The sequence below is a fragment of the Astatotilapia calliptera genome, chromosome 7 (assembly GCF_964374335.1).
Source record: "Astatotilapia calliptera chromosome 7, fAstCal68.1, whole genome shotgun sequence".
NCBI classification, from domain to species: Eukaryota; Metazoa; Chordata; class Actinopteri; order Cichliformes; family Cichlidae; genus Astatotilapia; species Astatotilapia calliptera.
The window spans coordinates 47,733,758-47,749,231 of record NC_137428.1 but is presented as its reverse complement, the minus strand read 5'-3'; the positions used below and the strand labels follow the sequence as shown (position 1 = coordinate 47,749,231).

At 38.9% G+C, this 15,474-nt stretch overlaps 2 protein-coding genes across 2 annotated transcripts; one reads left to right on the top strand and one right to left on the bottom strand.

Moving 5' to 3' along the window:
- Nucleotides 1-65: 65 nt before the first annotated feature.
- On the top strand, nt 66-4,429 carry LOC113026389 (uncharacterized). Its single transcript, XM_026175132.2, has 7 exons — nt 66-347; nt 430-554; nt 628-694; nt 2,383-2,539; nt 3,086-3,228; nt 3,474-3,584; nt 3,849-4,429. Exons 1-7 carry the CDS (start codon nt 195-197, stop codon nt 4,026-4,028), a joined length of 936 nt encoding a protein of 311 aa, XP_026030917.1. The 5' UTR covers nt 66-194; the 3' UTR covers nt 4,029-4,429.
- LOC113026387 (nucleobindin-2) lies at nt 4,237-11,244 on the bottom strand. Its single transcript, XM_026175127.2, has 13 exons — nt 11,100-11,244; nt 10,397-10,534; nt 10,008-10,115; nt 9,780-9,912; nt 9,220-9,323; nt 7,607-7,792; nt 7,260-7,350; nt 7,060-7,118; nt 6,868-6,960; nt 6,481-6,570; nt 5,998-6,168; nt 5,703-5,757; nt 4,237-5,399 (listed from the first exon to the last, which is right to left on the bottom strand). Exons 2-13 carry the CDS (start codon nt 10,532-10,534, stop codon nt 5,287-5,289), a joined length of 1,341 nt encoding a protein of 446 aa, XP_026030912.1. The 5' UTR covers nt 11,100-11,244; the 3' UTR covers nt 4,237-5,286.
- Nucleotides 11,245-15,474: the final 4,230 nt, after the last annotated feature.

The following is a 15,474-nucleotide window of genomic DNA, read 5'->3' as shown; positions in this document are numbered from 1 at the left end:
AAGATAGTCCGCTATTGCACAATTTGGCATTATTAAGAGCATTTTTCCTATTGGCTAGACAATGTCATGTGACCGAAAGCCTAGATACTAGTGGTGGACATTTGCGATTTATTTTTACTGTTCGTGTTCAGCTCAGACTGTCTTTTAACCCGACGCTGTTTTTACTGAAGAAACTTTAGCTTTTTTTTTTTACAATGAACATCCCAGTTGTGGATTTCGGCGCCTACAGGCTGAGCGAGAAGGATGTCGCTGACGAGCAGTGGCAGAGTTTAAGCACAGAGTTGAAATCAGCATTTAGAGATGTTGGTTTTGCATTTCTGAGGAACACGGGGATTACTCAGGAGGAGGTGAGGCCAGTTAGATAGAATAAAATTATTATCGAGGAACTTACACTGGAATCCGTCTTTTTCTTCTGGTGTGTTTGGACAGGTGGACTGTGTCATGGAGATATCCAAGAAATTCTTCCTGCAGCCAGATGAACTGAAGCAACCCTTCAGCAGGAAAAGTTTCGTGAACAACCCTAACCACGGTTGGGTGTCATTGGAGACGGAGAGGTAGGAAGCATACGTTTTATACTTTAATGTGTATCTGCGGAAGAGAGTTTAAATTCGGATAATTTCTTTATAGGTTGAATCCACGTCGACCTGGGGACCTGAAGGAGTCTTTCAACACTGCCTCCCTTCATCCTGATATAGTAATAACTCGGAGGCAAAAGCCTTGATCGTTTGTTTTCATCAGTTTATTTATTTTATGATTAACCTTAAGAGTTTGGGCTCAGACACAACAACTGCATGGTGCCACAAGGTTATTAGTCAGGGGGTTAAAGTACAAGTTACTCAGTATCTGTTACTTTAGAGAAAGCTCTGTTAAGTTTGGAGAGGAATCAGGAAAATAAATGTTGAACTGCAGTACTGAAAAACTATGTACACCCCTATTAAGAGGAAAGTAGCAGCAGGGGTGCTGCTTATTGAATACACTTGATTGCATCAAATGCACATAATTAGCTGATAATCAGCAAGTGTAACCAACTCTATATGAGCAGAGGTTTTGGCAGTTTGCTGACCTGGGGGAGACTTTCTCCAGAGGCATTTCCTTAATCTTAACACAATTACACAGTCATCCCTGGAATGGACATCCTACAAGTTCACTCCAAGGTCAGAGCATGCAGTTCTTAGTGAAATAAAGTTACATCTCCATAGGCCTCAGTTGGAAGTTAAATGTTAAAGTTCATGAAGTTCCAGTTAGGAAAAGACTGAACAAATATGGCTTCTTGTTCATAAGGGTTGCCAGCACAAAGACTCTTCTGTCCAAGACTCCTCAATCTCTTCTTTGGACGAATGTGAGCAAAGTGGAGATGTTTGGCTACAGTGCACAGCACCTTGTTTATCAGGGACCAAAAACAGCATATTAGCACATATACCTCATCCTAACTCTCAAGCACACTGGTGGGCAGGTGATAAATTGGGCTTGTTTTGCAGCTACAGGATCTGGGCCCTTAGTCACTGGTTGGCCATGAACTCCCCTGCATGCCAAAGTATTTTAGAGTCTAATGTGAGGCCATCTGTCCAACAGCTATAGGGTCATGCAAAAGGACAAAGATCCCAGGTAATCTACAACTGAATGAATGAAAAAGAAGAGAATGAGAGTGTTGCAACGGCACGGTCAAAGTACAGACTTCAACCTGTTTGAAATTATGTGGTGGGACATTAACAGAACTGTGCATAAGCAAAACAACTACACACCTCGATGAACTGGAGCAACATTATAATGAAGAGTGTGAACAGTAACACAATCTGAAAGAGTGGCACAGAAGGCAGTACTTTAAATATTACTACCACAGGTGGTCGTACAAGGTGCTGAAACATGGGTGGTTTTTCTCTGGACTCCAGAGTGTCCTTGTTTCTTGGATTTTGAAGTTAAAAGCCAAAATCCACATCAAGTCACTGACATGTCCTGCATCTTAATATCACAAAATTCCAGATAAACTTGTTCTTTTTACATATTTCATTCTTTGTTATTTGACAGCAAAACAAACATTAAAATAGTGACACAAACACACCCCGTTGAGAGTAATACAAACAAGCCATCAGAATTGGAATCCGTTTTCAGCTGCTATGCACTTTTAATAGTACCAGCAAGGTTACAGACTCATTCTCTACATTAAATACACATTATAACAAAACAACACGAGCTGGTACAGTAAAGTCCAGGATAACAGGATACCAAAAATTTTGATGTATTGAACATTAAAGCATAAACCCATCTTATTATAACACTGAAACTATAAGTAGGTCAATGAGCATACTATGGGTACTTTAAGATATCAATATCAGTATTATCATTAGTCAGACTCTGATGTGGTTCTGTTGTTTTCTGTTGTAGAAATGGCCATCATCAGGCAGTTTGAAAAGTTTTCAGGAGTTCCAGACATCCTTTTTTCTGCGCTGCAAAGAGCTGAGTCTTCGGTTGCTGAGGGTGATGGCCCACAGTCTGGGACTCGACCCAGAAGTCTTCTTGCGTGCACACCGTTTAATAGGAAGTATGTTTACCCCATACACTGTACCCAGTGTACAGTGGCATATGATCAGTTTTACTAAGTGTTCAAGCTACATGTCATGAGGGGCGGTCACTGATCCCAGATCATATGGACCTTGTGAGAAGGTTTTATTCACACACACACACACACACACACACAAAAACTGGCAGTATCTAATTCTACAAAATTAGGGAGAATACTAATAAGGGCAAAATGTTCAACCAAGACATGTTAGCTTAATTTATGTACTATATATTATATTCATTTAGTACTTTATATAGCTCTTCTCCTAAATTAAAAAATAACAAAAATACAGCACAAAATAAAAGAAAAATGAATATAAATACAAGACACATGTAAATGCGAGTAACAAACGAGGGAAATGACTGAAAATCTAACAAAAATTAATCCTGGGAAAGAATTTTTTTTCTTTTTTGTAAAGTGTAACCTCAAGGCAGACCAGATTACGGTTTTGGAGGATTGGTCCATAAATTGGTACAAACAAACAAGAGATACACTGCATTGACAACACTGCTGTGTCTCCTCTAGCTGACAAAAATGGCACTACGATGCGATCTCTCTACTACCCACCAGTGAATTGTGAGAAAGCAAAGGAGGGCCAGCTGCGATGTGGAGAGCATTCAGACTATGGCAGCATTACTCTGCTGTTCCAGAGCTCAGAAGGTCTGCAGGTAAGGCCTGTACCACTGGGACACACAAGCACATAAGTTGCTTGGTAACATACTGAAAAAGGGTCTGATTAATTTACAAACTCACTTAAGCTGGAATTCCTGTGGTGTGCCACTTTAAACAGCTGTCATCACTGTTTCTTCAATTGTAAGTCATGTGTTTTGCTTAGTTAGTAACACATTATGTGTTAAAGTCAAGCAAAGTATCAAATAATCCTGTTATCCTCCTGACACTTTTTGACCGTCAGGTGCGTACACGCTCAGGTGAATTCATCCCTGTTCCCTGTATCCCCGGAGCCATCCTCATCAATATCGCTGACCTGATGCAGCGCTGGACGAGCGATCAGTTCGTCTCTGTGGTGAGTGAAGGGGATATTTCCGCCCCAAGGTTTTATGACAAGGTTATGGAAATGCACTGTAACTAGAAAAGTAAATGCGACTACATATGTCAGATTGGGTCATTTATAGGAAATAAGAAAGGTCTCACCTACTTTAACTTTAGATATGTTTTTGTGACCCATGATCTTTTTTGAAGCCAACAGAGTTAAAATGCTTCCCAAAAAAGTTTTTGCATATGGCCATGGCATTAGGATTATAGTTTAGTGTTGCTTGTTGTTTCTTAGCTCCACAGGGTTTTGCTGCCTCCTGTCGGAGACTCCAGCACACGGCAGTCTCTGGCTTACTTTGTCCAGCCGGATGACGAGGCTCTGATCACCTGCTGTGATGGCTCCAACAAATATCCGCCAGTTACAGCAGGCGCCTATCTCACTGAGCGATTCAATGAATCATATGGAAGAAGCTGAATTTGAACCCACCATTCTGACCATTTGATTAAGAAAGTTTTTTTGTTTGTTTTTTTAAATCATGTTCAGTGAGTTATTGTCAGAAGTATGATTATGTCACTTCAGATTCTACAGTAATTATAAAACTGAATGTTAACTTATGACTGTGTTTATAAGATGAGTTGAACTTGAGGTTTGTGATGAAAATAAGAGACAGAAACATTGTATCTGCAAGCTCATTCACCTTAATTTTAGACATTCAAACCTTGTACATCATTTTCATGATTTTTTTTCACAGGACATTAGTTGGACATTTAAGTACTTTTTTAACAAGTCACATAAACATAAACTGTTCAGCACATATACCAGGTTGGAGAGAGGTTGTTGTTTGAAAATAAAGTAACCAGTGTATTTTACTTCAACTCTTCAAAGTATTTTGTGTCCATCTTTTCTTTGCTATTAGTCTGTAGTGAAAAAAAAATTAGTTGTTGTTTTTTACCTTGTGCTTCCTTCTGGAGTTTAATTCAGATTTTTACAAGGCAAATTTCAACCTACTGCATTCATTTCATTTACAGTGGTTCGAGAATAAATAAACACAAATTCACAGACACTCCTAAGCACTGACATCCAGGCAACCACTTCATAATCCATACAATTGTCACAATCACAAACACAATTATTAAAAATTATAACATTTAAATACATATTGTATATATTTAACTTCATCTCTTATTCTGCACTAATCTGATCCAGAGGTCACAACAGCTTGAAAAGACATTGAAGGAAACACTTTTTCTATAAAACTTCATTTCGGCTCTAATCTTACTTTTCTGGCATTTATTTTTTCCAAAATAATTCACAATTTACCATAAAAATAAATAATATTCTGAAAGGATTTCCTTAAGGAAAAAGTGGCAGTGAAACTACAGTGTGAACAAAACTAAACATTCAGTTATCAGGCCAGCTGCCCTCCCCATTTCACCCCAAAGAACTTCCAATAGAGAACAGAGTCCTTTTGTGATACAAGATTAAAAAAACAAAAACAAAAGGGTTGATTGTCCACATAGAAAACTGGAGCAGCTCCACATTTCCAGGCTGGCTCATTCAGTTGATTTAACCAGCAGAAGGAAGGGCATCATTGGCACTAAGAGATCTTTTCCACCCCCCTATGTGTTGCTGTGTGTTTTGAAAATTCTAAACAATAACCCAAAATTGAAATCATGAAAACACAAGCACACTTGCATGCTCACTCACATCGCACACAGGGTGGTGAGGCCTGCTAAGAATGTCCAGGCACGGGTACATCTTGCTGCTGGTGACCAGGCGGAGGTGGCTGACTGTTTCCTGGTACAACTGGTGCATGTTCACCTGCAGTTAGAGGAGCTGCAGGCTCTGTAACAAAGATTCATATGTGCATTATTAGGATATGATAAAAAGCTTTTAATCTCGTCTTATTAAAAAGGATAACAATGCTTTTCCCTCACTGCATCTTTTTAAGTGTATTTTGATTGGGGATGCACAAGTAAATAACTTATTTTGGCTGTTCTGTGGATCTGGATGCAGGTTTTCGACTGGGTGGTTAATTTTCACTTGATTTTAAAAAATGTTAAAATGGAAGTAGAGTGCAATTAAGAGACCTTTAACATCATGTGATTTGTTGTTTCCAGCATCATTTATCATAAATTTCATACTCACGTTTTACATCAGCATTTAAGCTTTGGGATTTAACCCTTTCCATTTCTTCCATTGCCTGAGCAGCGAGAGAAGGACAAAAAAATGTTAAGAGCATAAAAATGGTTTAAGACTTTGTTTGCTATTGCCTGCATGTTTCAAGTCTACAAGTCTCTAAAACAAGATTTAAGTGCAATTCAGCATGTTTCACACTGTAAGCCAGATTCTTACATCTGTAGAAAGGGTCAAGCAACTGTATAGAAAAATCCTATTTTCAGATTGTATTTCATCTGCTATGGATAGTTGACAGATAATTCACCTGTTTCAGCCCCAGCTTCTGAGCATCAAGTTCTTCCTGTTTTCTTTCAAGTTCCTCTCTCTCTTTCTGCAGCTCAGCCGACTTCTTGTTGATGTCATTCTCCTCATTGGCCAGTTGTTGTTCAAACTCTCTCAGCTCCTCTTCGGTGTACAATGGGTTCTGATCTAAAGTCTGCAGAGGGCACATAAATAAATGATGTGATAAGAAATCATATACATTTCTGATTTCATGATATAATGTCAGCTGTTAAATCTCTTGGGGAGTTTAATGATTTGGAATCTCACCCTTTGTAGACAATTTCTGAAAACAGCTGTTTATTGTGTTGCACTTACGCGAGCCTAAGCTCATAGTTTCATAGCTCATATTGATGAATAATTGAATTGAATTTTAATACACTAACATAACATTGGGTTCACATTAATTTTTAATACTACTCTATACACAAAAATGCCAGGAGGGAAGCCAAACCTTACTAGCTCTTACCTCCCATTCGTCTTTTTCATAGAACTCTTCCTTCTTTGTGGCTGCCATGAATTCGCTCAGTGATACAAGCCTGTCTTTATTGGTGTCCACCTGAATGTCAATACATGAAGCAATTTTGAGCAACAACTGTCATCGAGATAAATCACTCACCAGATACGTCCCAAAGGCCCTGACCTTTAGCTCCTTGCTAAAATAGCTACTCCACACACAGATGTTTAAATTCATTCATTAGATTTCAGGCAGCAATGCCACACGTTTGTTATGAAATATACATTATGATTGTATTCTGACAACAGAGAATACCTTCATAACATACTAATCAATACTTTAGAAATGCTAATAAACATGACAATGATCTGTACATTTTATAGTTTTGTGGTGGCTCACCTCGTTCATAACATGCTCTCTCATTCGCAGTCTCTCTTCCTCCATCTCAACCATGTCATCCTCTTCATTTTCTGGGTTGTAAACCTTCTCCAGCTTAATGAAATGCACAGATTTTTACCTCAGAGACTTGTTCATTTGCAGATTACATTATCGCAGACTATGCAGAACCAGAGTTAGACATAAAACATATACCTCTTTAGTAAAGAGAGCTTCAAGCTCACTCTCATCAAAGAAGCCATCTCCGTTGCTGTCTGCAACACAAAACAAACAACGGAAATCTGTGTCTGATTTTAACCATCCATAGTTTTGGCACACTAGCAAATAAGACAACATTTGAATGCTATATTCATTCTTTGCTCTTAAACGACCTTCAGTGTATGGTCTATGGTTACCGTGCATTTTGAAGAAAGTTTTTGGATCAAAATCTTCTGGATCTAAACCATCTGCCTCCTGCCACACCTCTTTTAGCTGGTCCTCACTGCCCTGCACACACAGAGGTACACATCAAGGTTTCTCCTTTTTCTTGTTTTGTATTTAGCACTATTTAGCATCTTTATTCTATGGCTTGCATATAAATCTAAATAAAATTGGCCCAACTAAATGAGTTAATTTTATCATAAAAAAAAAAAAATCATTCATGTTTTCCAAATAATATCATTCAGCTTCAATGTCATTTGTTCCCCCGCATTGGCTATAATCTTAGCATTCGTAATGAACTGCTTTATAGCTGGCGTCTTACAGGGTGGTTGACTTTAGGGTGGCTGGCGTGTTTCTTCTTCATTTCCTCGTAGTGTTCCTCTTCCTTCTTGCGATCCTCCTCATTCAAGTTCTTCAGGCGTTGCCGTCGCTCATGCTCTTTCATCATCTCGTATTGCTTGAACTCATCATGGCGGTCCTTGTCAAAGTTCTCCAGGTCATTAGTCGCCTAGACGTAAAAACAAAAAGTTGGGAAGTGGAATTTACCTCTTAATTCTGCAGATTTATGCACCTCGTTGAAACAGATGGACTCTATTCAACATCCAGATGCCTGATCAGAGTTGTTCCATAGAGGATGAAGCAAACTGTTGAGCTGAATAATTACTAGCCATGTCACAGTCTTAGCATCACTCAGCATTGAATGCAGAGACAACCCAGGCAGATATAGCGTGCTTTTTGTGTTTAGCTCATGCGGTGAAATTTATTCATCCATTTAGTGCTAGCATGCTTACTAGTGGATACTAGTGAGTGCTAACTGGGTATGAATAAACAGTACCTCTGACTTCCTAAACCTGAGAGCTGCAGTAACAATAAGTTGATTTATAAAAAAACATATTTGGACAAATGGTTTGATTGCAAAAGTATTCTGGTGTGTGTATCTAGAATCTAAAAGCTCTTTGTATTGGTAGGGCTTAATAACAGACAATGCCCCACAGTGGTGCAATGCTTAGCACTGCCACCTCACAGCATGGGGGCGTTTCTGTTTGAAGTTCTACCAGTACCTCTTTGTTTACTATGTGTTAGCCAACAGACTGGCAACCTGTTCAAGGTGGACCCTATCGCTCTCCTTATGACAACTGTGGTATGCTTCAGCCCCTCAAAACCATGAATAAGTGGAAGAAAAGGGATGTATGGATATATGGATGTAGGGATGGATGGATTTCTGATAGTGACTGTACCTTTTGCTGAGTACTATAAATACACTGTTGTCATAGTTCAAAATCTGGATCTGTGAGTTTAAAATTATTATTTTGGCCTGATTTTATTAGAACCTCTGGGTGGCTCTTTATTCTAGAACCCTGCAAGGACTTGCTCAGCATAAAGTACATGAAAATGCTATGGTAATACAAAACAAAGCAAATGCTCATTTATCACCATTCTTTGCATTTCTCAAGCAGTGCCAAGGCAAAATAGTAGGTCAATGATTATAGAGCAAAGCTAAATGCTACAGAAAAGTAAAACTTATATAAAATATTTTTAGGATTTACATCTGCATGACTGGAAGCTTTGTTGTAAAACTACAGAGGCATGCAAACTCATTAAGCCGGCCTCCCCATTACTATTCTTTTATACTCATTTCACACACAGGAAACATGTTGGTCTCGCAAAACTTACACATTTACCTCTAATGAGTCAGCACTCTCCAACAAAGGGAACAAAGCTGTGAATGCCTCCAACTTATTACATCTAAAATTTAAAAAAAAGCCAGACTAGTTAAACATCCCTCACTGAAATTCCCGATACGCTATGCTAAGTATGGCAATATTTCTGCATGAGCAACTGTCATTATAAATGTGACTGTGCCATACCAGTGCAGAGAAACAGGGTCAGTATTAACCTTCAAGTAGCTGCGCTAATGACTAGGTGTATGTGTACCGATTTGATGAGACGGTCCAGGTCATCCACCTCGAAAGTGTGTGGATTCTTGTGGTTCAGGTGCTCAAACTGTTTCAGCAGGGCCTGGTGGTCCACTGTTTGGCCTGCAAGAAAAGGAATAATGATTAGATTTATTCAACTGTAAAACAAAGACACTTGGTTTTTTGGAGTTGTGTCATGGTTATTCTTTTCCGCTGGGTTTTACAAACACATTTTGTACCAAAACTTAATACATTTATTCTAGAAAGCGTTAAAGGATTACATGAATATCAATGCATTTTTGTTTTTTAATAAATTGACCTATGACTTCTATCTTTGCTTCTTTTCTCTACCTACACTTGTGTTAATCTATTCTGCATGAACATTTATACAGCTTCCTCTATTAATGATCAAAATTTAAATTTGAATAATAATTTTCTTTCAAGAGTTAAGTTCTGCATTCAATAACATAACTAATGGACTGACTTAAACTGCGGAAGTTGTTGTGCAAACTTATGAAGTTTCAAGTTCAAGTTTCTCAGTGACACATCATTTTTTCCCCCTTTCTTTAAGATACTTACCATTTCCTTCCTTGATGTCGTGTTTAGCTTTTATGAGCATTCGCAGCCTGTTCATCTCCTCCCTCTTTAGCTCATCCAGCTTGGTCCGAAAATTGTGCTGAACAAAGTTCAGCTCTTTGGAAAGTTTGCCTTGCTGCAAGCAGACAGTCAACATACCATAGTTCAATAAAAAATGTCCACGTCGACAACCAGCTTACAAAATATTGGGCTGTTTTTGCAAGTGTGCACCTTGATGTCATCCATATTGGCATTTTTGAGCTTTTCTCTAAAGTGGGGGTCCTTCTCAAGATACTCAATGACCTCCCTGAGGTAGCGGTCGTAGTGCAACCCAGTGTCCTGAGAAATAGACCACATTTAGCTTGTCAATGCATAACATTATTCAGTCCGATTATGGGTATTTTTTCCCAGTCAATTAATTCTTCTAATGAACAGTTACACCTAATTTAACAGACACTGCTTTTGTTTGTTTTTCAATCAATCTTTAGTCAGTAAGCATTTCTGAAAGGTGTCTGAAACAGCGGACTTCATGTCTGGATCACCCTGAGCTTTATCTACTTAGCTGTAAGACTCCATTTTAATAGGATATCCCTTTATTTCACACTGCCCGTGTGACTCACAGCACTCTCGGGTGGACCAAGTTCCTCCTCTTTAGCCTTTTCTTTGGTCTTGTCCACACTGATAGGCACTGACTGGATACACAGCCACAAACTGAGCAGAACAAGGCCACAGCGGGCCAAGGCTTTACTCCTCACCATCTGGTCAGGCAAAGCATACATAAAATAGATAAGAAAAAAGATAGGAGTTAGTTTCAGGTTAGGTGAAGATCGTACATCTTTTAGAAAGCTCTGCAGTCAGAACAAAATGAGCACTTGCCGTATCTTTATTATATATATATATATATATATATATATATATATATATATATATATATATATATATATATATATATATATAATTTTAAAAAGTGGTGCAAGTCAACACTTCAAATAGAGACATAACACTGATAAGGTTATGCAAATAACTCTTAATCTGAAAAGCAATTCCCATAAGAAAGGGCCCGTGCAGCACACGTGTTTGGTGGCTTACTTTAGAATATTTTCTTAGAGATTTCTAAGTTGAACGCTGTGAACCTGTTAGTCACAGTGAATCAAAATCGGACTGAGTGTGTAGTTTAAGGAACAGGTTGTTCAGTAGGGATCATGCAGTGAGGATGCCAGCTAATTCATTATCTACATGGATGTAGAAAATGCTCTAAACTAAGCCTCAGCAGACAGAGAGAACGGCGTTAGTAAACGTCACCTCGCGTGAAATAATACTTACTTGTAACGTGGAGCTTATTTTGCTCTCCTCTTTTTTTATTCTTCACCTGGCTTTCACGGTTTAGTGTTCCTCAAAGTGCCTGAGCTTCACCGGAGCTTGTTTACAACGGTCATCTGTTAACCACCAATACAAGCCTCCCTTGGCTACAACCTATATAAAAAGGTTGTGTTCACCATGGCAACGCACCGCCTCTGGCTTCTCTTATTGGCCTAAGAAAGTATACTTTCTTTCACAAAACAGTCGCGTTGAGAGGCGATTGGTCAATACACCTGTCACTCATAGTGTATCAACAACCGCCCCCCGTTGGCTTAAGGTGCGTTGAGCCAAACTGTACGTGGCGTTCGGTCAACCCCAGACGAGGGCGGAGTTAGTGTGCAACACTGGATAGAGCAACACTACTCATATTATAAAACTGTTTAACAATGACATTTAATACTAGGGATACGCGTAGGGATACACAACATAAATGTTTTATTTCATCTTATATTTCATTTAGATATTCTAATTAAATATAGATTACACTTGGACATGCTGCAGACCAACATAGAGCTGAAAATACACTCGAAAACATAGCAGGAAGCCTTAAGCCTTAAGAATTATTATTGTTATTAAAATGATGGCCAAAAAAGCAATGAGACTGCGTAGAAAAACTCTTAAACGCCCTGCATTTAAATATTATATTAAAATGAGAGAGTGAGTTTAAGAAAGTCGAAATGGGTACTTATAATTAAGGTGTTCAGCAAAAAGAGAGGGGGCAAAAGCGAAGGAAAACTCTTATTGTGATTTGTATGTGAGGCTGAACAATAAGGAAGGAGAAAAGCACAGACTGAGAGAGAGAGAGGTTATAGTGATTAAGGATAGAGATGGAAATGTACTAATGAGTGAAGAGAGTGTGCTGAGAAGATGGAAGGATTACTATGAGAAGGTGATGAATGAAGAAAATGAGAGGAAGTGCAGAGGATTAGTAAGGAGGAAATGAGGGGAGCTATGCAGAGGATGAAGAGTGGAAAGCCAGTTGCTCCAAATGACATACCTGTGAAGGGTCAAGGGTTTGGGGAGAGAGAGCAGTTTAAAATAATCTTAGAGTCGGAGAGGATGCTTGAGGAATGGAGAATAAGTATACTGGTAACAGTTTTCAAGAACAAGGGTGATGCGCAGAGCTGTAGTAACTACAGAGTGGTAGAGCTGCGGAGCCATGAAGCTATGGGGAACAGTTGTTGAAGCTAGGTTGAGAAGAAAGGTGATGATCAAAGAGCAGCCGGCTTCAAACCAAGAAAGAGACCACAGTTGTTTGCTCTGAGAGTGTTGATAAAGAAGTCTAGGGAAGGTCAGAAGGAGTTTTACTGTTTCTTTGTGGATGCAGGGGAAGCATAGGTGCCAGGAGAGGAACTGTGGTACTGCATGAGGAAGTCAGCAGTAGCAAAGAAGTGGTGAGGGTGGTGCAGGGCATACATGAGGACAGCAGCACAGAGGTGAGGTGTGAGGTAGGAGTGACAGATGGGTTCAAGGTGGGGGTGGGGTTGCATCTGCTCAGAACTACTTCTTGTTTGTGATTGTAATGGACAGGCTGTCAGATGAGGTCAGGCAAGAGTTACCACAGACGATCATGTGTGCAGACGACATTGTGATCTCTAGTGATAGTAAGGAGCAAGTGAAAGAGAGTCTGGAGACATGAATGTATGTACTGGAGAGATGAGACATGAAAGTCAGTAAAAGCTAGATATACCTGTGTAAATTAAAGAGAGACAGATGGAAAAGTGAAGCTGCAACAAAAGAGGTAGTGAAGGTGGACAAGTCTAAATAATAGTCTAAAGAGGGAAATACAAGAGGGAAACTGAAAGTTAATAAGATGGTAGTGGCACCTGCTATGATGTATGATTTGGAGATGGTGCCACTAGCAAAAAGAAAGGAAGACAAGCTGAAAGTAGAAGAGCAGAAAATGTTAAGAAAGGCCAAGATTATGAGTGCCTCTGATGATGAGTACATCAGAGGCACAGATTAGCTTGAGCAGTTTGAAGACAAAATCAATCAGTCATGGTTTGGACAGGTGCAGAGGAGGGTTAGTGGACATAGTGGGAAGGGATACTGAATATGGATCTGCCAAGCAAGGAGAAGTGGAAAGACCACACAGAAGGTTCACGGATGTAGTGAAGGAGGACATGCAGTGGGTCAGTGTTACAGAGGAGGATGCTATGGACAAGGTGAGTTGAAAGTAAATGATCTGTTGAATGATGATCCTTAAGAGGAGCAGCTGAAGTACTTCTACTACTACTGCTACTTTTACTAATAAAAAGTAGTAAGAGTAGATAATAATAATTTGAGTAAAGAGTGAATTGTAGTTCACAGTAAGAAATGACTTACTGGAACAGTAAAGTAAACCAAAACACGATTCTCCATTTAATATTCAAATGTATCTTGTAAAAATTAAATGCATTTTATGCATTAATCAAGTCTGAATTTATTTAGCATTTTCTTTAATCCTCGCAAGGTGAAAAGTATACATACACCCTCACTAATATTTGGCTGTTAGCTAGCTACAGCTCGACCAGGCACTTTTGGTACCCATCAACAACCTTCTGGCAAAATTGGCAGTTCATTTAAATTGGTTGGTTTCCTGGCATGGATCCATGTCCTCAATTTTTCAACAGGTTGAATTTTAGGCTTTGGGAAGACTATTTCAAATGGTTAATGTTAGCCTACTATATCAATGTTTACATGTCCAACTATCTAGCTGTTGATCTGAGGTGAAGATGAAGAATTTGGAGGTAGTTCTCCTCTTTCATTATTCCACCACTTTGTGCAATGTACCAGTACCACTACAACCAATTAAGACCCGTAGCATGATGCTTCCCCCACCATGCCTGACAACTGGTACAGTCTTTTAGGCTAGAATCTTCACTTGTGCTCCTCTAAACATATTTCTTGTCATCATAGCCAAATAGCTCATGCTTTGTCTTATTTGAACATAAAACTTTTCTTGAGAAAGCATTTGGGGTGTTCATGTGGCCAGCTAAAATTTTCATTTTAAAAGTAGGTGTTGATTTTGGAGCAGGGGCTTCTTTTTTGGTCAGCATCCGATTAGGAGGGTAATCCATCTTCATGGATATTGAAGATGGATCAGTGATGCTGTTTGGACAGTGATGCTGGTCTTCCAGCAGTTTCCAGTTCATGGCAGGCTTAACACTTGGTGGTTCCAGGGTTGAAACCTGAAAATCCTTACTAATTTCTATTCATTTATGGGTGATAGTTGGGTTTTCTTCCAGACCTTTGCAAAGTGATGGTGACATATCTGAATAACGTGTACTTATGTCAGTGGCCTATGGTTACTTTTACAGAAAGGCAAATGTACCAAAAGTTACCAAATAAACATTTATTCAAACCACTCCTTTAGGAAAAGAAGCAATAAAATGTTTAAACTGTTGATCTTCTCTACATAAAACACACTGGCCAAGGTGGTTAGTAAAACGAATGTGTTATGATGATAAATCACTGAAGTTCATTTCTCAGTGCTAGATGGGGAATGCCACTATTATCTGCCAAGAAGAGTGCTCAGATATCCAGCCAGAATTATGCCAGAAGCTTGTTGATAGCTACAAAAAGCACCTCATAAAAGTGAAACTCGCTAAGGGGTATTAAACAAACATTAGTCAGGGAGTATATACACATTCATATATACTCCACATTAACATTCTCTTTTTTCTATGCTTAAGTGCTTTCTATCTAACATTCGCATACATTTATACTCTGATAGATGCAGACTGGAGCAACCAGGAATCAAACCCCCAACCTTCTGAATAGTGGAGAACCTGCTTTATCTCCTGAGCTTCAGCCATCCCATGCATTGAAACAATAAGAACACAACATGAATTCATTAAATGTGTGCTTTATTTACTTGACTTTTACTGTATTAAATAAGAATTGCATTGAATTACACATAAAAAGGTATTAAAAATGTCTTTAAAAACAATTTGTTGGGTAACAATAGGCCAACAGGCCAGGATGTGAATTAACAGAAATCAGCAACAACAAACTTTTTCAAAGCTTGTGTTTTGCTCTGTTTGTTGTTTGTGTTCCTGCTATGCTCCTCTTTTGGCTCTTCATTTCCCTCATTTCCTAAGGAGCTACTAGTCTGGTTCTCGTGGCACTCTTTTCCTGTCAAATGGTAGTTCTTTCTCTCCACCTTTGCCAAGCACTTGCTCATAGATTATCTGATTGTTGTCTCTCTTATACAATAAGGCCTTAATCTTAAAACAGCTGTTATGAACTGAACTAAAAAAAATCTCAAGTGTTCATGCACCACAGAATATAACTTTCTTAAAGTGCATTGCTAAAGTATTGGGGCCAGGAGGTACAGTAGGTCATGTAGTTATCGGAA

Coding starts and splice junctions, on each gene's coding strand:
- LOC113026387 (XM_026175127.2), bottom strand. CDS start 10,534: ATGGTGAGGAGTAAAGCCTTGGCCCGCTGTGGCCTTGTTCTGCTCAGT. Junction 9,324..9,779: donor CGACATCAAGGAAGGAAATG/GTAAGTATCTTA, acceptor CTTTTCTTGCAG/GCCAAACAGTGGACCACCAG. Junction 5,758..5,997: donor AGAAGCTGGGGCTGAAACAG/GTGAATTATCTG, acceptor CTCGCTGCTCAG/GCAATGGAAGAAATGGAAAG.
- LOC113026389 (XM_026175132.2), top strand. CDS start 195: ATGAACATCCCAGTTGTGGATTTCGGCGCCTACAGGCTGAGCGAGAAG. Junction 348..429: donor CGGGGATTACTCAGGAGGAG/GTGAGGCCAGTT, acceptor GTGTTTGGACAG/GTGGACTGTGTCATGGAGAT. Junction 3,229..3,473: donor AGAGCTCAGAAGGTCTGCAG/GTAAGGCCTGTA, acceptor TTTGACCGTCAG/GTGCGTACACGCTCAGGTGA.